The following is a 27,312-nucleotide window of genomic DNA, read 5'->3' as shown; positions in this document are numbered from 1 at the left end:
CCCTGTTTTTTGTCTGCATCGATGTAGCGGTCCTTGTACCTAGCATCGAGCATGGTGGCAACACATTAAAGAGGCTCAGAGAGAATGCCACCGAATCGCTTGTTCACAGCCTCTAGTAGAGTTATTTTGCAAGTTTTAACCCCGCGGTCTGTCGGCAGTTTTGTTGAGCAGGCGTTTCAATGTCATGACAGAGGATATCACATCTGCTGCAGACGCAGTTGATGAGTTTATTTCTCGAGTCAGTTGTTCGAATGGAGCTAGGAGTGTGTTCATGTTTCCAAGTTTGAAACATGTTCTCAAATGCCATTGAAATGGCAGAGAAATGAGAACCAGCACATTCTTGAGCATGCAATACGACTTTCCTCAGTACAAAATCCTTGTCGACCCACTGTGCTGTCAGACTCAGCATGGTCATGGGGCTGACATCGCTGGTCCAAATGTCAGTCGTGAAGCTAATTGCAGTGACGCCCATAGCAAGAAGCTCATGGATGTGCATTTCAACAATACTGTGTAACTCCGGTAGTGCAACATCTGAAAAATAGCGCCTACTTGGTAGTGTGTACCGGGGCTTGAGGTGCTCGACCAGTCAACGAAAGCCAACATCATCCACGACAGAGAACGGTTGATTGTCAAGGGCAATGAATTCCATTATCTTGGCGTTAATGGATTTCGCTTTGAGTTGTCTCGCTGAAATTTTCTTACTCTTTCAAATGACTACTCGCCTTGAACTTGTTTAGTTGTTGGAAGTGTGCCCTTTGTTTTTTTCTTCTTTTGTTCTAAGTAGTCGTTAAACGTCTGGGGGTGATGCACTTTCAAATAAGTAATTAGGTTTGTGGTATTGAAGGATTTCACTTTCTCCCCTCATCTGGAAATAATAGAAGAACAAACGTTGCTGGCCTTCTAGGCAGAGTTCCTCTTTCCGGTGTCTGTGTTCTTTTGCCCGGTTGTCACGATTCCTACCGACGGTGGCGCCCCCTCCTGCTCGGGTGGCGCTCGGCGGTCGTTGCCTTTTTGTTTTTCCCCTGTTTGTGATTGTGTGCACCTGTTCTGAGTGGGGGTGATTAGCGGGGCTATTTATATTAGCTGGTCCGCCTTTTCTTTGTGCGGGATTGCGTTTATCTGTTGTATGCTTGTGTACACGCTGGTTGTGTTTTTGCGCTAGTGCGTTGGTTTTGCGCCGACTGTGTTTTTCCCCCTGTGTTTGGGGCACTTTGTTTTGTGTGCGCTCTCATCGCTGTTTGGGGTGGCTTGTGTTTTTCGCCATTTGGCCCATTAAAAGCCACTACCCTGTATTCGCTGCTTCCTGCGTTTGATTCCTCACCCACGACGCCCGAGCATTACAGAATCCCGCACCACGACTATGGAGTCAGCAGGAGCAGGGGCCAACCCCCTTCCCTCGATGGAGGAACGCGTGCTCCACCACACTACTGTCCTCCACCGAATCGGATCCGCGATGCATCAGATGATGGAGAGGATGGACCGATGGGAGAGGAGTGTCTCCTCTCTCCACCTCCGGCTCCTCCGACGCAGCCACCTCCGCCTCCCACTGCGTCTGGCTCTGGCGCGCTTCGTTTGGTGCTCCCGAGGGAGTATGATGGAGCGGCGGCTGGGTGCCAGGGATTTCTGCTCCAGCTCAAGCTGTACCTGGCCACCGTTAGACCTGCTCCCTCGGGAGAGGAGAGTGTGAGTGCCCTCGTTTCCTGCCTGACGGGCCGAGCTCTGGAGTGGGCAAATGCTGTCTGGAATGGTCCAAACTCAGCGAGGGACCACTACCCAGAGTTCACCCGCCGCTTTCAGGCCGTGTTCAACCACCCTCCGGAAGGAAGAGCGGCGGGTGAGCGGCTGTTCCACCTCAGGCAGGAGACAAGGAGCGCGCAGGACTTCGCTCTGGAGTTCAGGTCCTTGGCTTCTGGGGCGGGGTGGAACGACAGGGCCCTTATAGACCATTACCGGTGCAGTCTCCGGGCGGACCTCCGCAGGGAGCTAGCCTGTCGAGACACCACTCTGTCCCTGGATGAGCTTATCGATATGTCCATCCGTCTGGACAATCTGCTGGCTGCCCGCGGGCGTTCGGAAAGGGTCCTGTCCGTTCCACCCTCGTGCACCTTCTCCTATGGAGGTGGGGAGGGCTGTGCCAAGGGGCACCGGAGGAGGTGGCTCCTCCTGCACCAGCTGTGGTCGGAGAGGACACACGGCCGACCGGTGCTGGAGGAGCCAGTCTGGGAGTCGAGAGGGCAGGCAGAACACTTCTCGGTCACCCCAGGTGAGTCAGCACCAGATTCACCCAAATCCCCCTTTTGGTCACGTGTTCTTACCAATTTTTTTTTCTGAATTATTTTTTTTTTTCCCTCTTCCCAGCATAGGGCTCTAGTCGATTCAGGCGCAGCTGGGAACTTTATGGATCCCGGACTTGCCATTAAGCTGGGCATTCCGCGAGTGCCGATATATTCTCCCTTCCCCGTGCACTCCCTAGATAGCCGTCCATTACGGTCAGGGCTAGTCAGGGAGTCTACGGTTTCACTGGACATGATAACGCAGGGGAATCATAAGGAACGGATTAGTTTTTTCCTTATTGATTCGCCTGCGTTTCCGGGTGGTGCTGGGGGTCCCCTGGCTGGCTGATCACAATCCCCGGATTTCGTGGAAACGGGGTTCTCCAGGGGTGGTCAGAGGAGTGTTCAGGGAAGTGTCTAGGAGTTTCCATAGGTGCCACGTCGGTGGAGAGTTCAGACCAGGTGTCCACCGTGCGCATCCCCCCTGAATACGCCGGTTTGGCGATCGCTTTCTGTAAAAAGAGGGCGACCAAATTACCACCTCATCGGCAGTGGGATTGTGCGATAGATCTCCAGGTTAACGCTGCACTTCCCAAGAGTCACGTGTACCCCTTGTCACAGGAGGAGACAGTGGCTATGGAGACATATGTCACGGAATCTCTGGGACAGGGGTACATTCGGCCCTCCATCTCACCCGCCTCCTCGAGTTTCTTTTTTGTGAAGAAAAAGGAGGGAGGTCTGCGTCCGTGCATTGATTACAGAGGTCTAAATGCGATCACGGTGGGGTTTAGTTACCCGCTACCGCTCATCGCTACGGCGGTGGAATCATTTCACGGAGCAAAGTTCTTCACAAAACTGGATCTCAGGAGCGCGTATAACCTGGTGCGGATCAAGGAGGGAGACGAGTGGAAAACCGCATTTTGTACCACATCGGCGTATTATGAGTACCTCGTCATGCCGTATGGGTTGAAGAATGCTCCAGCTGTCTTTCAATCCTTTGTAGACGAGATTCTCAGGGACCTGGACGGGCAGGGCGTGATTGTCTATATCGATGATATTCTGATATATTCCGCCACCCGCTCCGCGCATGTGCCCCTGGTGCGCAAGGTGCTTGGTAGACTGCTGGAGCTGAGAAATGTGTGTTTTCCAAACGAGCCGTTTCCTTCCTGGGTTATCGCATTTCCACCACGGGGGTGGTGATGGAATGCGACCGCGTAAAGGCCGTGCGTAATTGGCCGACTCCAACCACGGTGAAGGAAGTGCAGCGGTTCTTAGGCTTTGCCAATTACTACCGGAGGTTTATCCGGGGTTTTAGCCAGGTAGCGGCTCCCATTACCTCATTGCTGAAGGGGGGGCCGGTGCGGTTGCGGTGGTCGACGGAGGCGGACGGAGCCTTCAAGAAGTTGAAGGCGCTGTTCACCGAAGCACCCGTGTTGGCGCATCCGGACTAGCATTCATAGTGAAGGTGGACGCATCCGAGGCTGGGGTGGGTGCCATGCTATCACAGCGCTCGGGTGCGCCATTGAAACTCCGCCCCTGCGCTTTCTTTTCGAAGAAGCTCAGTTCGGCGGAGCGTAACTATGATGTGGGGGACAGGGAGTTGCTAGCGGTGGTAAAAGCCTTGAGGGTGTGGCGACACTGGCTTGAGGGGGCTAAGCACCCATTTCTCATCTGGACCGACCATCGAACTCTGGAGTACATCCGGGCAGCTAGGAGACTGAATCCGCGTCAGGCAAGGTGGGCCATGTTCTTCGCCCGGTTTAGGTTTACGATCTCCTATAGACCAGGCTCCCTAAACACGAGGGCCGACGCGCTGTCCCGTCTTTATGACACGGAGGACCGGCCCATCGATCCAACTCCCATCATTCCAGCGTCTAGGCTGGTGGCATCTGTGATATGGGAGGTGGACGCGGACATCGAGCGGGCATTAGTATTGGAACCTGCGCCTGCACGGTGTCCCGTGGGTCGCAAGTACGTGCCTCTCGGTGTTCGTGATCTTTTGATTCGGTGGGCGCACATGCTACCCACTTCGGGAGTCTCAGGGGGAAGTACTGGTGGCCCACCTTAGCTAAGGACGTGAGGTTCTATGTCTCTGCCTGTTCGGTTTGCGCCCAGAGTAAGGCTCCTAGGCATCTCCCGAGAGGGAAGTTACAGCCCCTCCCCGTTCCACAACGGCCATGGTCGCACCTGTCTGTAGACTTTTTGACAGATCTTCCCCCGTCTCAGGGGCACACTGCGATTCTGGTGGTTGTGGATCGGTTTTCTAAGTCCTGTCGTCTCCTCCCGTTGCCCGGTCTCCCTACGGCCCTGCAGACTGCGGAGGCCCTATTTACCCACGTCTTCCGGCACTACGGGGTGCCAGAGGACATTGTCTCTGATCGAGGTTCCCAGTTCACATCCAGGGTCTGGAAAGCATTTATGGAGCAGCTGGGGGTCTCGGTCAGTTTGACCTCCGGTTATCACCCCGAGAGTAATGTGCAGGCGGAGAGGGTGAACCAGGAGGTGGGCAGGTTTCTGAGGTCGTATTGCCAGGACCGGCCAGGGGAGTGGGCGAGGTACATTCCTTGGGCGGAGTTAGCCCAGAACTCACTTCGTCACTCCTCTACTAACATATCACCCTTTCAGTGTGTTTTGGGTTACCAGCCGGTCCTGGCACTATGGCACCAGAGCCAGACCGAGGCTCCTGCGGTGGAGGACTGGGTACAGTGCTCCAAGGAGACCTGGAGAGCCGTCCAGGAATCCCTGAAGGAGGCCAGTGGATGGCAGAAGAGGAGTGTTGACCGCCACCGCAGTGAGGCACCCGTGTTCGTAGCAGGGGACAGGGTCTGGCTCTCGACCCGGAACCTGCCCCTCCGCGTGCCCTGCCGGAAGCTGGGGCCGCAGTGTGTGGGGCCCTTTAAAGTCCTGAGGAGGAAAAACGAGGTGTGTTATCGGTTACAACTCCCTTCCTATTACCGTATTAACCCCTCGTTTAATGTGTCTCTCCTCAGGCCGGTGGTAGCTGGTCCCCTGCAGGAAGGTGAGGTGCCGGAGGTCCCTCCGCCCCCTCTGGACATCGGGGGTCCCCGGCGTACAGCATACGGGCCATTCTGGACTCGAGACGCCGGGTGAGGGGCCTGCAGTACCTCGTTGACTGGGAGGGGTACGGTCCGGAGGAGAGGTGCTGGGTGCCGGCGGAGGACGTCTTGGACCCATCCATGTTGAGGGATTTCCATCGCCTCCGTCCGGATCGCCCTGCGCCTCGCCCTCCGGGTCGTCCTCGAGGCCGGTGTCGGCGCGCTGCAGGAGCCGCGCGTCAGGAGGGGGGTACTGTCACGATTCCCACCAACGGTGGCGCCCCCTCCTGCTCGGGTGGCGCTCGGCGGTCGTCGTCACCGGCCTATTAGCTACCACTGATTCCCTTTTTGTTTTTCCCCTGTTTGTGATTGTGTGCACCTGTTCTGAGTGGGGGTGATTAACGGGGCTATTTATATTAGCTGGTCCGCCTTTTCTTTGTGCGGGATTGCATTTATCTGTTGTATGCTTGTGTACACACTGGTTGTGTTTTTGCGCTAGTGCGTTGGTTTTGCGCCGACTGTGTTTTTCCCCTGTGTTTGGGGCACTTTGTTTTGTGTGCGCTCTCATCGCTGTTTGGGGTGGCTTGTGTTTTTCGCCATTTGGCCCATTAAAAGCCACTACCCTGTATTCGCTGCTTCCTGCGTTTGATTCCTCACCCACGACGCCCGAGCATTACACCGGTGTCTGTGTTCTTTTGCCCATCTTAATATTTTATTTTTATTGGCCAGTCTGAGATATGTTTTTTTCTTTGCAACTCTGCCTAGAAAGCCAGCATCCCGGAGTCGCCTCTTCACTGTTGACGTTGAGACTGGTGATTTTGTGGGTACTATTTAATGAAGCTGCCAGTTGAGGACTTGTGCGGCATCTGTTTCTCAAACTAGATACTCTAATGTACTTGTCCTCTTGCTCAGTTGTGCACTGGGGCCTCCCACTCCTCTTTCTATTCTGGTTAGAACCAGTTGTACGCCTATATAGATATTCCATTTAAAATCAGCAGTTTCCAGCTGCAATAGTCATTTACAACATTAACAATGTCTACACTGTATTTCTGATCAATTTGATGTTATTTTAATGGACAAAAAATGTGCTTTTCTTTCAAAAACAAGGACATTTCTAAGTGACCCCAAGCTTTTGAACTGTAGTGTACGTTATATACATTTGAAGTCGGAAGTTTACATACACTTTTACATACACGCCAAATACATTTAAACTCAGTTTTTCATAATTCTTGACATTTAATCCTGGTAAAATGTCCCTGTCTTAGGTCAGTTAGGATCACCACTTTATTTTAACAATGTGAAATGTCAGAATAATAGTAGAGAGAATAATTTATTTCAGCTTTTCTTTCTTTCTTTCATCACATTCCCAGTGGGTCAAAAGTTTACATACACTCAATTAGGATTTGGTAGCATTGCTTTTAAATTGTTTAACTTGGGTCAAATATTTTGGGTAGCCTTCCACAAGCTTCCCACAATAAGTTGGGTGAATTTTGTCCCATTCCTCCTGACAGAGCTGGAGTAACTGAGTCAGGTTTGTAGGCCTCCTTGCTCGCACACGCTTTTTCAGTTCTGCCCACAAATTTTGTATAGGATTGAGGTCAGGGCTTTATGATGGCCACTCCAATACCTTGACTTTGTTGTCCTTAAGCCATTTTGCCACAACTTTGGAAGTATGCTTGGGGTCATTGTCCATTTGGAAGACCCATTTGCGACCAAGCTTTAACTTCCTGACTGATGTCTTGAGATGTTGCTTCAATATATCCACATAATGTTTCTTCCTCATGATGCCATCTATTTTGTGAAGTGCACCAGTCCCTCCTGCAGCAAAGCACCCCCATAACATGATGCTGCCACCCCCGTGCTTCACGGTTGGGATGGTGTTCTTCGGCTTGCAAGCCTCCCCCTTTTTCCTCCAAACATAACGATGGTCATTATGGCCAAACATTTCTATTTTTGTTTCATCAGACCAGAGGATATTTCTCCAAAAAGTACGATCTTTGTCCCCATGTGCAGTTGCAAACTGTTGTTTGGCTTTTTTATGGCGGTTTTGGAGCAGTGGCTTCTTCCTTGCTGAATGGCCTTTTAGGTTATGTCGATATAGGACTCGTTTTACTGTGGATATAGATACTTTTGTACCTGTTTCCTCCAGCATCTGCACAAGGTTCTTTGCTGTTGTTCTGGAATTGATTTGCACCTTTTGCACTAAAGTACGTTCATCTCTAGGAGACAGAACACGTCTCCTTCCTGAGCGGTATGATGGCTGCGTGGTCCCATGGTGTTTATACTTGCGTACTATTGTTTGTACAGATGAACGTGGTACCTTCAGGCGTTTGGAAATTGCTCCCAAAGTTGAACCAGACCTGTGGAGGGCTACAATTCTTTTTCTGAGGTCTTGGCTGATTTCTTTTGATTTTCCCATGATGTCAAGCAAAGAGGCACTGCGTTTGAAGGTAGGCCTTGAAATACATCCACAGATACACCTCAATTAGCCTATCAGAAGCTTCTAAAGCCATGGCATCATTTTCTGGAATTTTCCAAGCTGTTTAAAGGCACAGTCAACTTAGTGTATGTAAACTTCTGACCCACTGGAATAGTGATACAGTGAATTATAAATGAAATAATCTGTCTGTAAACAAAAAATTACTTGTGTCATGCACAAAGTAGATGTCCTAACCGACTTGCCAAAACTGTAGTTTGTTAACAAGAAATGTGTGGAGTGGTTGAAAAATGAGTGTATGTAAACTAACACCTAAGTGTATGTAAACTTCCGACTTCAACTGTATGCACGTCAGCTTTGACATTGGTTTTGCACATCGGCGTTAAACTAGACGGCATCGGGCCGATGTTGGCATTTTTCGTTATTATCGTCCGATTCCAATATGCTTAACAATATATCGTGCATCCCTAATGTGTACATATCTACCTCAATTACCTTGTACCCCTTCACATAAACTCAGTACTCGTACCCCTTGTACATAGCCATGTTATCGTTACTCATTGTGTATCTGTTATTACTTTTATTATTACATGTTTTACTTTTCTATTATTTCACTATTTTCTTTCTCTGCATTGTTGGGAAGTATCCATAAGTAAGCATTTCACTGTTAGTCCACACCTGTTGTTTATTAAGCATGTGACGAATACAATATGATTTGATTTTGAATAGGGGTTGTCAATGTTTACTGCGCTGTGGCTATATCATTGGTGTATGTTATCAAACTGTGCTGTTTTCTATCGTAGGCTGCAGCAGCTGGATGAGGAAAACAGTAAGCTGAGGTCCTGTGTACCCTGTTACCGTGCCAACATTGAGAGACTAGAGGAGGTAAGAGCACTGTCTTTTCTCCCGTCCCTCCCTTTCCTCTCCTTTCACCTCCATATCAAGCCAAATCTCCAGTTTTCTTCTCTTCCCCCATCTCTTTTCCCTCCAATCCTTTGTCTATTTACCTCTCCATCCATCTCTTCTCTCCTTTATGACCCCCATTTCTCCAGTTTTCATCTCTTCCCCTCATGTCTTCCCTCTTTCTCCTCCCTCCCATTTACAGCAAACTCCAAAAGTATTGTGACACTTATTTAGGGGGGAGGGGGGGCTCTGTACTTCAGCACTTTGGATTTTAAATTATACAATGACTGAGGTTAAAGTGCACACGGTCAGCTTTCCTTTGAGGGTGTTTTCATCCATATCAGGTGAACCGTTTAGAAATTACAGCACTTTTTGTACATAGTTCCCCCATTTTAGGGGACCAAAAGTAGGACTTTCAAATCCAAAAGTGCTGGAGTACAGAGCCAAAACAACCTACAAATTGTCACTGTCCCAATACTTTTGGAACTCACTGTATCTCTCCTCTCATCCCTCCTTCCTCGTTTGCCCATTAGGAGAAGAGGAAGCTAGAGGATGAGGTGGAGGATGTGACTGAGAGACTGAACGAGGAGCTGGAAACCCGCAGGAAGACGTCCGACAAGCTGACCCACGAACGCCACCAGAACCAGAAGGAGAAGGAGCACACGCAGGAGGTGAGAAGTCATGAGGTCACACCTGTACATCGCAACCCACTGTACGTCCATCTGACTCAGGACAACATTTGACATGTATTCAGTCTGTCATTTAGTTTTGCTCCGTCAATGAGTGGGATTAGGATTCCTTTTGGCTTTTGTTATTTTTCATCTCCTGGGTAGAAAAAAATAAATAAAAAAATAAAGTTTCTGCACGGACTCTATGAAGTATATATATGCACATCTTTGAGCAACAAGAAAATCTTACTGAAAGTTTAATGATAAACACATTCCCAGGTGTTTCTTTAGATAACCGCAAAAGCATCAAGTAGCTAGCTAGTCATGCTCAGTGCTTAATTTGTAAACCGGGAGGTGCTGGAACAAACAGTGAGCACGAGAGGGGGATGACCTGGGGAGTTTTGAGTTACCGGAATGCATGAATAAAAATCCTTTATATTAAAGCATTGCGTTCATATCATTTGAGTAGTGGCATAGAGCAGTAGAGTAGAGGCACTTACAGAAAGAAGTTGCACACATGGGGGTACATTTTTAGTTGCATAAAATGTTGGCCTTTAATAAACGCATTTCATGCAATTCTACGTAATTTTTCATGACTGGAAACTTTGGAAGAATCTTTGTTAATACCACACAAATGATCGAAATAGCAGGCTACTTTGACACTGACAAAATGAGAATCAGAGATCAATAAAAATGACCTTGTCTTGAATCCATCAATAGCCTAGGCCTAGGTGTGTGGAGACACATATTGTAGGCTACAATATGAGGAGGAATTATAGTCCTACAAATGCTTTCCAGTTTCACTGACTCACCCAATGATGGGCAGCTCACTCACTGGTGATGGCCGATGCACTCGTGCCAAAAGCCTTTCTCTCAATATTTGGAAGTTGATTAAATATTTTGGTGGCCTACAGCATAGTCTAAATAAATGATTAAGTGCAACACTTGAGAGATGAGTGTTCAGGATCATGTCTATCGGAGCAGAGTGAGAGAGAGATCATAGAAAGTGAATCTCATTCTAGTTATGTGAGATACTGGCGCACTTCTCACACAGCCACCGTCACGTTGGTCTCAAACATATACTATGCCCACATACTCTAGTATAGCTGTGGGGCTTACAGGTCTGAATTTCTTATAGCCTAATTTTCAAGACATCAATGCTGCCCTACCAAGCAAAAGAGCAGTAACTGCTCATAGAGTGAAACTGAGAAAAATTACTTCAAAGTTTTTTCATTGTCCAGTGTCGTGACGTTGTATTAGTTAATGTGACGACTGTTGCTCATCGAATGATTAACGGTTTATAATTGCGTGATTAAATGAATTAAGCAATGAATCAAGCAATTATTAACTCATTAACCTGGGGCACCATGGGAACATTATTTTGATTGAGTTTCTATTTCCCAAATTAACTCAAAGGATATCAGAATATCGATTTTACAACAGTCGCTAAATTAATCAACCTCTTGTCTCATGTCTGAACGTCGCATAATCCGGGAATCTGCACGAACCCGGGCTTCACCAATGAGTTTACCACACCAATCTTAGTTGATTATTTATTTACTAGCAAGCTAAAATGATGATAAAAATACACATACACAAAACACAGTCTAGCTATTGATTAGGACTTAGTATAACGGGCCAACACACTATGGCACGTGTTACCCAAAATGGGGATTTAAAAGAGAGAGAAACCAAGAAAGTACACGAGAGAAATATACATTTGGGTTCATTTGTCAGCCATGCTTATTTAAACCTAGCCTTGCCCCGAACTGCCGCTCTTATGGGTCAAAACCTCCCACAACATAGCCATTTCCTTATGCGTATTCTCCTCCCTATTTCTTGTTTTGCTCCTGGTGTCTGTGACACATTTGTGTCCTTTAGCAATCCATGACCTCATATAGGGGACTGGGTTGAATTTGGTCAGGGGTGGGCCAACAAGGTTCAGAAAGAGTAGCCCTGATATGGTGGAGGTATGCAGAGAGGTGCTGGGTCTTCCACCATTCAGTTTGACGCCTTGGAAAGAGTTCTCCTGAATCCCTCTCTGGCTGAGTTGTGTGTGTCGTGTCGGCCTGTCTGCTCTGCCTTTGCCCTGAACACCCTCGCTTCCCTGGTAACTGCCCTGTGTGCAGTAATAATTGTGCAGTCTCTCTTTTGGAGCTTGAGTGAAAATTCAGATAGTTCTGGAAGTGCATCACATATAAGGCCTAGATTGTTAACAAATGCATGCGAGGATATGCGCATGGCAAGGCCACTACAGCTTTGACGGGTCACACCGTCGTGGGAAGCATCTTCAGCTGCTGTTGTGAAATGCTTGTGAAGAGCCGGGTAATTTTTCCACACAGACTCTCCAGTTCTAAAACTGGATGCCACCCATCTAGTGTCCAAGATCCTGCCGATTTTGCACAGCTGAATGTCTAAACTCTCTGTGCACTCCCTCAGCTCCATAAAGTTTTTGTTGGATATGCTATAAAGCGCATATAGCTTGTCGTTTAGTATTTTTAAATGATTGATAGATCCCATCACTTTTACCACATCGCCTACTGCAAGCTCAAGTCTGTGTGCCGAGCAGTGCCAAACAGTTAAATTAGGGAAGAGGGCCTGGAGCCTTGTTGCTACTCCACTCTTGCATCCCAGCATGACAGACGCACCATCAAGCGTAATTCCAATGGGGTTTTGGAGAGAAAGTCCTCAGTAAACTTTATACCCTCTAATGCAGATAACAGACAATTCCCTCAGCAGATAAATCCTCCAGTTCCACAAGATCAACAAAAATGTTTGCCGGTATGTCCATATTTGCCAGCCCAAGTCTGATATATACAATGAAGGCACTCTTTTATTCAAACTAGTAGCCTCATCGAGCATTAGGCTGATTTTGGGAGAGCGCTGTACTATTCTTTCAAATCGTTTTCGCTTCATTTCGGATGAAATATGTTGCTGTATGTTGGAGCAAGCAACATTGGAATGGAGAATTCTCCCCATCTCAAGTTCATTTAACTCCTGACAGTCAATTTCTTGCTCAAAACCATGAGCGGGTCTGTGATGTTTAGCCTCCTTATAAGCTGTTCAAAAGACTAGCTGTAGTGTCTATGTTTTTATTTTGAGCTTTAACTACAACCTGTGTTAAGGTGTCCTCTTTAGACTTGTCTACAATGCGTGTTGCAGCTAAATGGGCCTTGGTTTGGGCATGTTCAAAAACCTTTTTTCTGGGGGCTCTTTGTTGCTTTTTTACTTCGGAGGCAGAGGATGTTACTGTACATTTCACTCACTCTTTTGCTAGTTTCATCCCTCCAGTCTATTCTGGGCCCAAACTCCATACCTTTTTGCATGTTTGACAGCCCAGCTTTGAATTTTGCTTGACAAGCCAGGGCTTATAAGTTTGCTTGGTCTTGAACTGAGCCTCCGTCCAAATTGCACCTGTTCCGGGCACTATGTCAGTGGATGCACTGACTCATTAGTAGACCTACTAGCTAGTGGAGGTGCCGGTGGTGATGCTGAACTGGCGGGATAAGCAGCGCTGCTAGCTAAGGCATTGCCATCAGGAGCAGTTTGCTTCTCACTCCTCTCATCCGCCACTGACAGTTCTCTGGCTCATTTCGGGTTCGATTCACCATATCTTTCAGGACTTTTGGACTTGAAAAACTTAATCAAAGTTGATTGCCTTTTCTTATACATTTTTGATTTGGCTTTCCCTCAGTTTCAAAGTCAGTAGGGAGACGACTATCCTAGGCTACGTGACGTGATTACGTTGGGACCTCTTCACCAGCTGACCACCACTGCCAAGATCTGTTTCAAGATCAGTTACTTACCTCGCCGGGCCCGCCCCATAACCTATATGTACAAATAAGAGAGCAGGTCTGAAATCAGTGTGGAAGGATGATTCCACAGAAGGAACACCACGCTTTTACATAGTTTTTTCTGGGAGGTGGGAGAAATAACCAGGCGGCAACTTGATTTAACTCTGATCACTTTTTTATGTTTACAGTGCAAACAGTGAACAAATTGTATAAAAAATTATGCCGCGTGAGGTACCGGAGCCGGGCACATAGGCGCCGGAACAAACAAGGTCAAGTCTGAGAGGTGCCGACAGGCTGCGGCTCTAATTAAGCACTGGTTACGCTAACGTTAGCTAGCTACGTTAGCTAGCTACTGTAGCTAACCAAACAAATATTTAAAATGGCCATCGCTGAATGCCTCTTTATATAACTCGAACTTCCAACAATGATTTTAATCAGAACAGGACATCCATTCCATTTAGCTACTGTTTTGTTGTAGTTCTCCAGTCAAAGATTTAAAGCTGCAATATGTAACTTTTTGGGAGACCCGACCAAATTCATATAGAAATGTGAGTTATAGATCTGTCATTCTCATTAAAAACAAGTCTAAGAAGTGATAGATCTGTTATGTCTGTTATTTGTATGCTTCCCATTCTTAAGTTTCGTTTTTAGGTTTTGTACACCTGCTTCAAATACAATGTTTTTGGTTATGGAAAATATATTTGACAGCCGTTTAGGTTGCACAATGATTCTGTACACTATATTTGCTTGTTTTGTCACATAAACTGAAATTAGGAAAACTATTCGAATTTTTGCAACGAAGAAAACGGCAGTGCGATTTCTGCATAGTGCATCTTTAAGCAAATTATCACAATTCTAGTAGAAGCAACTTGTGGCTAGTTCATGTTGAAGAACATGGATAAGTTGTTCCTAGGCTAGATCTAATAGCTGTATTACATTAACTCAGATGTTAGCCGTATACTAAGTACGTGGTTTGAGGAGTTAGCGAGGCAACTTTGGTCAACAAGTTCAACTTGGGATAACCGGTACCATGAAAGTGGCTCACCTTTTAGACAGGTACATTTCAATGGCAACGAATCCTTCAGAACTAACCTGCTCCCGGGAAGGCTAACTTTGAGGAAGACGACTGATAAAATGTTTCTTTGTGTGTTAAAAAATAGTAATGTTAAAATACCTATCGCATTTTACATTTATTAATGTCAGAATACATTTTAAACTTCACGCACAGTAAAACTTGTGTATGACTTAATATAATTATTTTATCGATAGGAATGTGAAAAAAGGTGCTTGTGTATTGATAAGCACACCAAAGACGGCATTAACGATAAGTAATAAAATAAAGACGGCACTTCAACAAGCCTATTTCACACCATAGCCTGCTGAATTTGTAAGATAACTTTTCTTTCATTTTCATTTCGGGAACAAATTAAGATGTGGCACAGACCCACCCATTGATTGATGTTTCAGCATTGTCTCAATGCACGCAGTTACAAGCCTGCTAGAGTTAGCAGCAGGCGGACAAGCAATATCTACCGCCGTAGTTCGGATTAAGCCTGAGCTTGAATGTGAAGCTAACTGAAGCTGGCTAGCTTTAGAAAACCCTGAGTAGATCTAGCTTCAGTCGTAGTATATTCCTCTGGCTGATTTGTTGTTATTGTCATCTGTGGAATTTATAATATTGTTGGACAGGTTGAAATGCTCTTTGTATCCAGTGAACCAGTTCTATTTTTTCCCTATAGTTAATGCTCCAATCAGCAATTGGGAGAACACTCATTTAGAATGCCTGAAGCTTTAACAGAATTTGTGCATGTGCATGCAAAATGTTAAACATCAAGAACATTGATAACAGAGAATAGGCCTACTTAAACATTTGGAGCATTTTGTTTCTGATAGATTATTTTGTGTTTCCATCCCTTACAATCAAAGCCTGTAAGTCAATGCACTGCTTTTTAAATTGAAAAATCTTTCTTTAGGGACAGATTTCAGCAAATTCAAAACATTTGATTAATTGCAATTAACTATTGAAAATCATGTGATTAATCACATTTATTTAAATCGTTTGAGTGCCCTAGTAAAAAAGGATACCTACAATTATAGTTTTTTTTTTCAACCAACCCCTCCAACGGTTGGTGACTAGTTGCTCTTGCAGAATAGACTATTGCGGTATCTCTTTCTAACAGCAGTCTCTCTCTCTCCCCTCACTCAACCAGCTGATTGAGGACCTGCGGAAGCAGCTGGAGCACCTACAGCTGTACAAGCTGGAGGCAGAGGCCAGGAGGGGGCTCTCTCCCAGTGCCGGGCTGCAAGAGTACCAGAGTCGCACACGTGAGGCCGAGCTGGAGCAGGAGATCCGACGCCTCAAGCAAGACAACCGCAGTCTGAAAGAGCAGAACGACGAGCTAAACGGCCAGATCATCAACCTGAGCATCCAGGGAGCCAAGAACCTGGTGACGGCCTCCTTCTCCGAGTCGCTGGCGGCCGAGATCAACTCTGTGTCCCGGGGAGAGGTGAGTCACAATATAAATAGTAGACAGCAGATATACATAATACAGTGCCTTTAGAAAGTATTCACACCCCTTGACTTTTTCAACATTTTATTGTGTTATAGCCTGAATTTAAAATGTATAACATTTCAATTTTTTTTGTCACTGGCCTGCACACAATACCCCATAATGTCAAAATGGAATTATGTTTTTCAGAAATGTTCTAAATGTATTGAAAATGACAAGCTGAAATGTCTCGAGCCAATAAGTATTCAACTCCTTTGTAATGGCAAGCCTAAATTAGTTCAGGACTAAACATATGCTTAACAAGTCACATAGTAAGTTGCATGGACTCACTCTGTAATAGTGTACCCCACACATTATCTGTTAGGTCCCTAAATCAAGCAGTGAATTCTAAACACAGATTCAACCACAAAGACCACGGAGGTTTTCCGTGGCTCACAAAAAGCACCTTTTGGTAGATGGAAAAGAAAAAAAAGCTGAATATCCGTTTGAGCTTGGTGAAGTTACTAATTACACTTTGGATGGTGTATCAATACACCCAGTCACTACAAAGATACCGGCATCCTTCCTAACTCAGTTGCTGGATGGGAAGGAAACACCATGAAGCCAATGGTGACTTTAAAACAGTTACAGAGTTCAATGGCTGTGATAGGAGAACACTGAAGACGGATCAACAACATTGTAAGTTACTCCACAATACTAACCTAATTGACAGAGTGGGAAGAAGGAAGCCTGTACAGAATACAAATATTCAAAAACATGCATCCGGTTTGCAACGAGGCACTAAAGTAATACTGCAAATAATGTGGCAAAGCAATTCACTTTTTGTCCAGAATACAAAGTGTCCAACACAAGACATTACTGACTACTACTTTCCATATTCTTAAGCGTAGTGGTGACTGCGTCATCTTATGGGTGTGCTTGTAATCGTTAAGGACTGGGGAGTTTTTCAGGATAAAAAAGAAACTTAATAGAGCTAAGCAGAGGCAAAATCCCAGAGGAAAACCGGTTTCTGTGCGCTTTCCACCAGACATCTGGAGATTAATCCACCTTTCTGCAGGACAATAACATTAAACACAAGGCTAAATGGACACTGGAGTTGCTTACCAATAAAGCCCTGAATGTTCCTGAGTGGCCGAGTTACAGTTTTGACTTAAATCTGCTAGCAATGATAAATAACCAAATTGACAGACATTGAAGAATTTTGAAAATAATAACAGGTGTGGAAAGCTCTTAGAGACTTACCAAGAAAGACTCACAGTTGTATTGACTGAGGGTTGAATACCTGTCTAATCAAGATATATTAGTGTTTTAGTTTTCTTACATTTTTTACAAATGTTATAATTTTTCTTCCACTTTGACATTAGAGTATTTTGTGTAGATCGTTGACACCAAATGACAATTAAATCCATTTTAATCTTACTTTGTAACTAAACAAAATGTGGAAAAAGGCAAGCGCGGTGTGAATACTTTCTGAAGGCACTAGATATACAGAGAAGGCTTTGCATTTTTTTTTACCTTTATTTAACTAGGCAAGTCAGTTATTTAACTAGGCAAGTCTTATTTTCAATGACAGCCTAGGAACAGTGGGTTAACTGCCTTGTTCAGGGGCAGAAAGACAGATTTTTACATTGTCAGCTCGGGGATTTGATCTTACAACCTTTTGGTTAATAGTCCAACGTTCTAACCACTAGGCTACCTGCCGCATTGATATACAGGCCATAAATATACTGTATTTCCATGTCCATTTTATCTCAGTAAGACTAATTTGGATGAAAAAAGGTGGAATAAAATACATTTCTTGCAACTTTGGTGCCCATGATGCATCCCCCATCAAAATTCAGAATCTTAAATGCAGATTGCTGAAATCTATATTGTATATCTTGTTGTGTCCCTTTTTAACTTCTTAAATAATTGTTCAATGCAAATGAAAAGTTCATATAAGTTACTATCCTTCTAAACATTTAATCTGTTTTGTTGTTTGCAGTTGATGGAAGCCATCCGCAAGCAGGAGGACGTCAACTTCCGACTACAGGACTACATCGACCGCATCATTGTGGCCATCATGGAGTCCAACCCCTCCATTCTGGAGGTCAAGTACTAGAGGCGGCCATCTTGGAACAGGGCAGCCTGGCGGTCTCTCCACCTCACTTGACTGCCATACTGGGAGAGACTGGCTAAACACTTAAAGACTGACTGCTGGGACTGACCACAAATATACAGTACCAGTGAAAAGTTTCGACACACCAACTCATTCAAGGTTTTTTCAAAACTATGAAATAACACAAATGGAATCATGTCATATGTAAAAAAAAGTGTTAAACAAATCAAAATATATTTTGGATTTTAGATTATAAGTAGCCACCCTTTGCCTTGATGACAGCTGTGCACACTCTTGGCATTCTCTCAACCACCTTCATGAGGAATGCTTTTCCAACAGTGTTAGAGGAGTACCCGCATATGCTGAGCACTTGTTGGCTGCTTTTCCTTCACTCTGCAGTCCAACTCATCCCAAACCATCTCAATTGGTTTGAGGTTGGGTGATTGTTGAGGCCAGGTCATCTGATGCAGCACTCCATCACTCTCCTTCTTTCTCAAATAGCCCTTACACAGCCTGGAGGTGTGTTGGGTTTTTGTCCTGTTGAAAAACAAATGATAGTCCCACTAAGCGCAAACCAGATGGGATGGCGTATCGCTGGAGAATGCTGTGGTAGCCATGCTGGTTAAGTGTGCCTTGAATTCTAAATACATCACTGACTGTCTCCAGCGAAGCACCCCCACACCATCAAACCTCCTCCTCCATGCTTCACGGTGGGAACCACACATGCGGAGATCATCCGTTCACCTACTCTGCATCTCACAAAGACACAGCGGTTGGAACCAAAAATCTCCAATTTGGACTCATCAGACCAAATGACAGATTTCCACCGGTCTAATTTCCCGAATGGCACAGCGGTCTAAGGCACAGAATCTCAGTGCTAGAGATGTCACTATAGACCCTGGTTCGATCCCAGGGGTCCCATAGGGCGGTGCACAATTGGCCCAGCGTCGTCCGGGTTAGGGGAGGGTTTGGCCGGGGTAGGCCGTGATTGTAAAATAAGAATTTGTTCTTAACTGACTTGCCTAGTTAAATAAAGGTTAAATAAAAAAAGCCAGTTACATCATAGCCCGTAAAGGTTTTTGCGACTGCACTTGAAGAAACTTTTAGAGTTCTTCAGATGTTCCGGATTGACTGACCTTCATGTCTTAAAGTAATGATGGACTGTCATTTCTCTTTCCTTATTTGAGCTGTTCTTGCCATAATATGGACTTGGTCTTTTGCCAAATAGGGCTAGCTTCTGTATGCTACCCCTACCTTGGCTCAAATGCATTCAGAAGGAAATCAATTCCACAAATTAACTTTAACATGGCACACCTGTTAATTGAAATGCATTCCAGGTGACTACCTCATGAAGCTGGTTGAGAGAATGCCAAGAGTATGCATAGCTGTCATCAAGGCAAAGGGTGGCTACTTTGAAGAATCTCAAATCTATTTTGATTTCTTTAACACTTTTTTGGTTACTACATGATTCCATATGTGTTATTTCATTGTGTTCATGACTGCACTATTCTTCTACAAAGTAGAAAATAGTAAAAATAAAGAAAACCCTGGAAAGAGTAGGTGTGTCCAAACTTTTGACTTGTACTGTGTGTATATATATATATATATATGTATGTGTGTGTGTATATATATATATATATATATATGTATATATATGTGTATATATAATATATAATACACACACACACACAGTTGAAGTCGGAGGTTTACATACACCTTAGCCAATACATTTAAACACAGTTTTTCATAATTCCTGACATTTAATCCTAGTAAAAATTCCCTGTCTTAGGTCAGTTAGGATCACCACTTCATTTTAAAAATGTGAAATGTCAGAATAATAGTAGAAAAAATTATTTATTTCAGCTTTTTTTCCTTTCATCACATTCCCAGTTGGTCAGAAGTTTACATACACTCAATTAGTATTTGATAGCATTGCGTTTAAATTGTTTAACTTGGGTCAAACGTTTTGTGTAGCCTTCCACAAGCTTCCCACAATAAGTTGGGTACATTTTCTATCGGATTGAGGTCAGGGCTTTGTGATGGCCACTCCAATACCTTGACTTTGTTGTCCTTAAGCCATTTTGCTTTGGAAGTATGCTTGGAGTCAATGTCCATTTGGAAGACCCATTTGCGACCAAGCTTTAACTTCCTGACTGATGTCTTGAGATGTTGCTTCAATATATCCACATAATTTTTCCCCTCATGATGCCATCTATTTTGTGAAGTGCACCAGTCCCTCCTGCAGCAAAGCACCCCCATAACATGATGCTGCCACCCTGCCACAACCGTGCTTCACGGTTGGGATGGTGTTCTTCGGCTTGCAAGGCTCCCCTTTTTTCCTCCAAACATAACTATGGTCATTATGGCCAAACAATTATATTTTTGTTTCATCAGACCAGAGGACATTTCTCCAAAAAGTATGATCTTTGTCCCCATGTGCAGTTGCAAACCGTAGTCGCACCAAAGTACATTCATCTCTAAGAGACAGAAGACATCTCCTTCCTGAGCGGTGTGACAGCTGCGTGGTCCCATGGTGTTTATACTTGCGTACTATTGTTTGTACAGATGAATGTGGTATCTTCAGGCATTTGGAAATTGCTCCCAAGGATGATCTAGACTTGTGGAGGGCTACAATTCTTTTTCTGAGGTCTTGGCTGATTTCTTTTGATTTCCCCATGATGTCAAGCAAAGAGGCACTGAGTTTGAAGGTAGGCCTTGAAATACATCCACAGGTACACCTCCAATTGACTCAAATGATATCAATTAGCCTATCAGAAGCTTCTAAAGCCATGGCATAATTTTCTGGAATTTTCCAAGCTGTTTAAAGGCACAGTCAACTTAGTGTATGTCAACTTCTGACCCACTGGAATTGTGATACAGTGAATTATAAGTGAAATTATCAGTCTGTAAACAATTGTTGGAACAATTACTTGTGTCATGCACAAAGTAGATGTCGTATCCGACTTGCCAAAACTTGTTTGTTAACAAGAAATTTGTGGAGTGGTTGAAAAATTAGTTTTAATGATTCCAACCTAAGTGTATGTAAACTTCCGACTTCAACTGTATATAGATGTACTGTATATGTATAGCTATTTTAGGTGGGGAAAACACTCCAATTACCCTTAAAAAGATTTAAATTAAATGTATTTTTTGTCACTGTTTGTGGCTGTTATCTGAGAAAATAAGGTACGTGGTTTAACGTCCCTGGTATTTGAGCTTTGTTTTGTGTGCTTGTCTGTTCCCCCTGAATACAGTAGGCTTTGGTTCTGATGACTTCCCTGAATTTTGGTAGATGGACCTGAGTTTCCCTTGTGTGTGCCAATGTGTTTTCTATGCGGGAACTCTTTCGAGAGTTGGACTGCACGGAAGAGCTGGTTAACTTGTTGCTGTCCCCTTAAACATATTTTAGGCAATTCAATCTTATGAGCCTCAATGCTAACATGATACTAAAACGTATTGTCCTTAAACTACATATCAGCCGATACCATTTTTCACCGTGAGATCAGTAAATGAATGAACTCATGGGACGTTTGAGAGCATTCTCCTGTATGAGACTGAATCGTGTTTAAACCACATTAAACCACAGGAGACGAGGTCAGATTAAGTCGACCCTGGCTGCTCTCTTGAATACAGTCTTGTGGTGCCGCCTACTACATTAACCGTGTTTATCCTGATTTGACTTGGATTTTCTTCCCAGTGTAAGTTAAGGCAACCCAGGTAAGGGAGGCCTTAACTCTGTTTTACAATGAAACAGAGTCCTAGGGGGTCAGGTGGGCTAAATACTCCAATAAGAGAACACTATCCCATCACATCACTCCCTCTAATGTAACTTTGGGGTAGTTAAAAACGGACAAATACTGATATAGATACTGTACTAAATGATGCTCATACTGACTTGAAAGAATTGAATGGTATAACTTGGACACTAAATCAAATTGAGAGAAAATGTTGCACTGACTAGTTTGTATTTTTGTATTTGAGCTGAGTGCACTGGGAAGTGTAGTTCTTTGGTGTGTGACTGACCCAACTGATCCTTAGTGGACTCCGGCTGAGTGAAAGCAAAAAGGGAGCCATCTTATCAATTGGGAAGTACATGTCTGGTCTGCTTGTTACCCATAATAAGTGACTTTCCATGAAATGTTGATATAATGTTGATATAAAAGCTGAATATATTTGACATGTTTTATTGAAGGAAAGGAATCGGTTGTACTTTTGCACTCATTTTTTGATTAAGTCAAAAAGTATTCTTTGTAAAAAAAAAAAGTAAAAAGTTTATTGTTAAGGAATGTAATCGGAATTTGAAAATATATTTTGCTTTAAGACCACATGAATTACTTAAGAATGCTGAAATTATTTGAAAACGTACTTGTTGCTTGTGGCTAACGGAGCGTTTCAGAGATTAGATCTTGTGACTCTCCTGCAGCTTTTTGATTTAAAGGAGCAGAAAATGTTTAACACTTCGATGAAGCAATAACGTTGTGAAGAACAGTGGGGAGCGATGGACAGACACCACAAATGGACGTCAACAAACGGACAAAACTCTTCTTTACTGTAAGAGCCTCAGTTGACTAAGTCCAATCTGAATCTCTTGAACTTTTAACCACATTTCTGGAAATAAGCAAGAGGAAATGAAAATGGCAGACTATTGATACACATCATCAGTGCTGCCTATTCACCAATGCACTCTCTGACATGGTTGAGATACTTGACATATTGAAGGATATTATTGTTGCTGTCTCTTAACTGCTTGAACTGCAGACAACTTGTAGCATACTATATCAACCACGCAGCTATACTAAAGACAAATGCAGCCTCCTCCACCTTTCACCTATAAAACTCTTGCTCTATCACCACGCTCTTCTCCTTCTTTTCGGCGCTCCATAAAAAATGGCCTTGGATGTAAATAACTTGTACATGTAAAGTTTTTTTTCTAACCTTGTAGATTCTAGGTATTTTTATAGCTGAGGAATTTTTTTTTTATTTTCTTTTCTTTTTTGGTCTTCTGCTAAGAAATAATATGATCCTCCCCCATGGGTAGGTCTTGTGTATGCCACTCTAGCATGTAGCATGTACACATAATTTTCTCCCATCTGTGAATCACATTCATACATTTATTCCACATTTCACATTACTTCACACTCTTTGTTAATGATTCTTTTCCGTTGTTTCTCTCTAATACAAGTAGTTTTTTAGGGAAAAGTTTGTAAATAGTTTTGGCATTTCTGGATTCACAATGGATTCTGGTATTTAATAGATTTAATAGTTGAATGCTACTCATGGGGAGAAATTGTTGAATTGAGAGAAATATTTAGATTGAAATTGTTGTCTTGTACTCAAGGTAGCACACAGTACATTTCAAAAGTGTTGCGTTGAGCACCCATTGAATTGGCAACACTGACGTGTTTCAGTCTGGTCTGATCAATTCAAAATGGCTTTTTATATGGTGTGGTCATTCCACTTCAGCCCCACTGAAGTATGATTCACTGTAATGCTGACGTTGCAGACAGTGACCTCTTAAAGGTCATTGTAGTTAACAGAGTTGGCATGTGTCACTGATATCTCCCCAGCTGAGAACAGGCACTGTACAGAACTACAGATCTCATCTGTATATCACTTTCTGAATCTTTTAAACTGATCTTTAGGTTTACCCATCCATATCATATGGAGGTCAGTGGAATTGCACTACGCCTGTTGCCTGGGGACAGGTAGTGAGGCCTCATGAAGCCAGCCCACAAAGGGCTGAACCACACATTATGTCAATCATAAACCAATGCAACTGTCTAATTGGTTCAAGGCATTCTGCCTTTGAGTGTAATTGATGTAATTTCCCCAGCAGATATGAGGCTCACGAGGCTTCAGGCAATCATTTACTGCTACAGTACCCAGCAGCCAGTGGTGCATTACTAGGAGGAAACCATAAGACCTATCTTCCCACATACTGTACCCTATGTTACCTGGAAACAGCAGCAGGATTACCTTATTTTTTTGGTATTATTCTTTGTTTCCTTCTTTATTTCAGACTGTCTAGTTCAGACAGCTAGTTGTGAGACTTTGCATAATTGCTTGCTGACTGATTAGACGGAGTCCTGTCCAGGCATTCTGTTTTGCGTGGTTAAACTTGATTCAATGGGATTCTCTTATGCACTTTAAACAAGTTCCAATTTCTTTTTAACCCTTGCATTTTCAAACTGACCAAAGAATTAGGTTTTACTTCTGACCATTTTAACTATCAGCTCACACACTCCTTCATCGTGATTTGAAAACATAAACAAAAGTTATTAATTGTCATTGCTAAGCCCAATTGTCATTGCTAAGCCCTGAAGATCTGGCCTGATAGTCTTAACACTGTGCCTCTGTCATTCATACTTTTGCCTCTTACTAACCTGATGATGAGCCCTGGGAAAGCACTGACCATATGTGACTGTCAGTTTGTTAAATTATAAAAATAGAATATTGTAGAAGCAAAAATTGTACAACTGAAGTTTATTCTTACTCCAAAGGATAATGTGTAAATTATGATAACGGTATTGTTTACTGCTGTATATTTTTCATTGAATATCCCCTGAAAGATGCAATCCTTATTATCAGGGGCGCAACTTTCACTGTAGGGGGGCCGCCCTGTTTTAAAATTGGAATGTGATACAAAAGGAGACAACAGTGTGCTTTAGAGCCATGATTCGGGTAGTCTGTGTGGAGTGTTTATCTGACTGGATAAAAATATATATTATATATTATGTCCTACCCTCTTCTAAAACCAAAGTTGCACCCCTGCTTATTGTTATTTGGGAATTATAATTTCAAGTCATTGTATAAAGGTCAAAGAAAACAGTGAAGTTAGAAAATAAATCAAATAATAAAATGATACTTTGTTTGGTGATCTTGATATTTTGTATAATATTGCTCATCACATTTCCATTTACTACAGTCAGGGCCAAAAGTTTTGAGAATGACACAAATATAAATTTTCACAAAGCCTGCTGCCTCAATTTGTTTGATGGCAATTTGCATATACTCCAGAATGTTATGAAGAGTGATCATGAATTGCAATTAATTGCAAAGTCCCTCTTTGCCATGCAAATGAACTGAATCCCCCCAAAACATTTCCACTGCATTTCAGCCCTGCCACAAAAGGACCAGCTGACATCATGTCAGTGATTCTCTCGTTAACACAGGTGTGAGTGTTGACGAGGACAAGGCTGGAGATCACTCTGTCATGCTGATTGAGTTTGAATAACAGACTGGAAGCTTCAAAAGGAGGGAGGTACTTGGAATCATTGATCTTCCTCTGTCAATCATGGTTACCTGCGAGGAAACACGTGCCGTCATCATTGCTTTGCACAAAAAGGCCTTCACAGGCAAGGATATTGCTGCCAGTAAGATTGCACCTAAATCAACCATTTATCATCAAGAACTTCAAGGAGAGCGGTTCAATAGTTGTGAAGAAGGCTTCAGGGCGCCCAAGAAAGTCCAGCAAGCGCCAGGACCGTCTCCTAAAGTTGATTCAGCTGCGGGATCGGGGCACTACCAGTACAGAGCTTGCTCAGGAATGGCAGCAGGCAGGTGTAAGTGCATCTGCACGCACAGTGAGGCAAAGACTTTTGGAGGATGGCCTGGTGTCAAGAAGGGCAGCAAAGAAGCCACTTCTCTCCAGGAAAATTCTGCAAAAGGTACAGGGATTGGACTGCTGAGGACTGGGGTAAAGTCATTGTCTCTGATGAATCCCCTTTCAAGATTGTTTGGGGCATCCGGAAAAAAGCTTGTCCGGAGAAGACAAGGTGAGCGCTACCATCAGTCCTGTGTCATGCCAACAGTAAAGCATCCTGAGACCATTCATGTGGGGGGTTGCTTCTTAGCCAAGGGAGTGGGCTCACTCACAGTTTTGCCTAAGAACACAGCCATGAATAAAGAATGGTACCAACACATCCTCCGAGAGCAACTTCTCCCAACCATCCAGGAACAGTTTGGTGACGAACAATGCCTTTACCAGCATGATGGAGCACCTTGCAATAAGGCAAAAGTGATAACTAAGTGGCTCGGGGAACAAACATCGATATTTTGGGACCATGGCCAGGAAACTCCCCAGACCTAAATCCCATTGAGAACTTGAGGTCAATCCTCGAGGCGGGTGGACAAACAAAAACCCACAAATTCTGACAAACTCCAAGCATTGATTATCCAAGAATGGGCTGCCATCAGTCAGGATGTGGCCCAGAAGTTAATTGACAGCATGCCAGGGCGGATTGCAGAGGTCTTGAAAAAGAAGGCTCAACACTGCAAATATTGACTCTTTGTATCAACTTCATGTAATTGTCAATAAATGCCTTTGACACGTATGAAATGCTTGTAATTATACTTCAGTATTCCATAGTAACATCTGACAAAAATATCTAGACACTGAAGCAGCAAACCTTGTGGAAATTAATATTTGTGTCATTCTGAAAACTTTTGGCCACAACTGTAGATACAGCATATATGAAGGCATACGAGCGCACGTACTGACCAAAGCACCCACTGATGGAATTGGCCATTTGTATTGTCTTTGTATTGTTGTTGTTTTAATAAAAAATAAAAAATGAAGACCTGCATAATGAAGAAGACACTGGTATCTCGTAACCATGGTAAGGATGTGGTTTCCATGGAGAAAGAATGCAGTATCCTTTGAAGTGTCTTGACCAATAGTTTTTGTGATATAGACCATTATATTTCCTGGATTGCTGCTCATTGGAGGATTGTACCAATAATTAATTTTCTCACATAATTTTGCTGCAAATCCAGTGTTTTATTTGACAAAATTAAAAAAAGAATGTCCCTCTATGTGACAAGGGAGAACTCAAATGGTAAGTTTCTTTGTAAATTGTGCAGGCATTCAAACATGTGCCCAGTATAATCTTCAGGTAATTAATATTACATGTCTATGTTTTGGATGAAAAACAACTATCTAATACAATAGTTTGACCTAGCTCTCTCTTGTGTCGCCCATTCTATGCAGAGGAAGCCTTTCCCCCTCTATCCCCAACTCCGCTGTCCCATGGAGATCCTCTCCATCCCCAGAACCTCCCCAGCAAGGTCCCTGCCTTTTTCCACTATCAGCCTTATCAATACTGGAGCCCTTCATCTCCAACCCATCATACCCACCTGCAGGCTATGGACATGTACTACCAGAACCCACAACAAGCCTCTGCCCCCTGGGAACAGCAAAGTCCTAGCTATACTGGCTATACAACATCCTCTCATACTGAGCAACAGTATGAAATCTTCTACAATTATCCCCTCTCCCATGGAGATCACTACCATACCATGCAGTATCAGGGGGCTCTATGGTTGCCACCACCGATAAAGGTACCACAAACTCCCACCTATGACAAGCGGGTGTTGGAACAGATAGGTCCTGTCTGTCCTCTGATGGTAGCCATGATGGTGTCAGGTATACCAGTGGTCCCTGTGGTTGGGATAGGCTTGGGCAGTGTGCGGTTTACAGCCCAACAGTTCATGGAAATGAACCCGAGGATGGATGTGCTTTGGAAGGAGGAGATGGAGGATATTCTGGCATCATTCAACAGTTCTGAGGAGGAG

At 43.9% G+C, this 27,312-nt stretch overlaps 1 protein-coding gene across 4 annotated transcripts in view; it reads left to right on the top strand.

The window, feature by feature from the left end:
* Positions 1-17,974, top strand: part of LOC106578252 (rab11 family-interacting protein 3) — a 140,126-nt gene extending 122,152 nt beyond the window's left edge. Inside the window, exons 10-13 of one of the 4 annotated variants that reach the window (XM_014156908.2) lie at positions 8,570-8,651; positions 9,203-9,340; positions 15,342-15,638; positions 17,626-17,974. In XM_014156908.2, the coding sequence (XP_014012383.1) occupies positions 8,570-8,651; positions 9,203-9,340; positions 15,342-15,638; positions 17,626-17,742 (634 nt within the window). In that variant the 3' untranslated portion in view covers positions 17,743-17,974. The remainder of the gene's footprint in view (positions 1-8,569; positions 8,652-9,202; positions 9,341-15,341; positions 15,639-17,625) is intronic. The other 3 variants (XM_014156909.2, XM_045701951.1, XM_014156910.2) reach the window with 3 other exon arrangements.
* Positions 17,975-27,312: the final 9,338 nt, after the last annotated feature.

The sequence above is a fragment of the Salmo salar genome, chromosome ssa19 (assembly GCF_905237065.1).
Source record: "Salmo salar chromosome ssa19, Ssal_v3.1, whole genome shotgun sequence".
Classification (NCBI taxonomy): Eukaryota; Metazoa; Chordata; class Actinopteri; order Salmoniformes; family Salmonidae; genus Salmo; species Salmo salar.
This window is presented reverse-complemented; position numbering and strand designations above follow the sequence as displayed.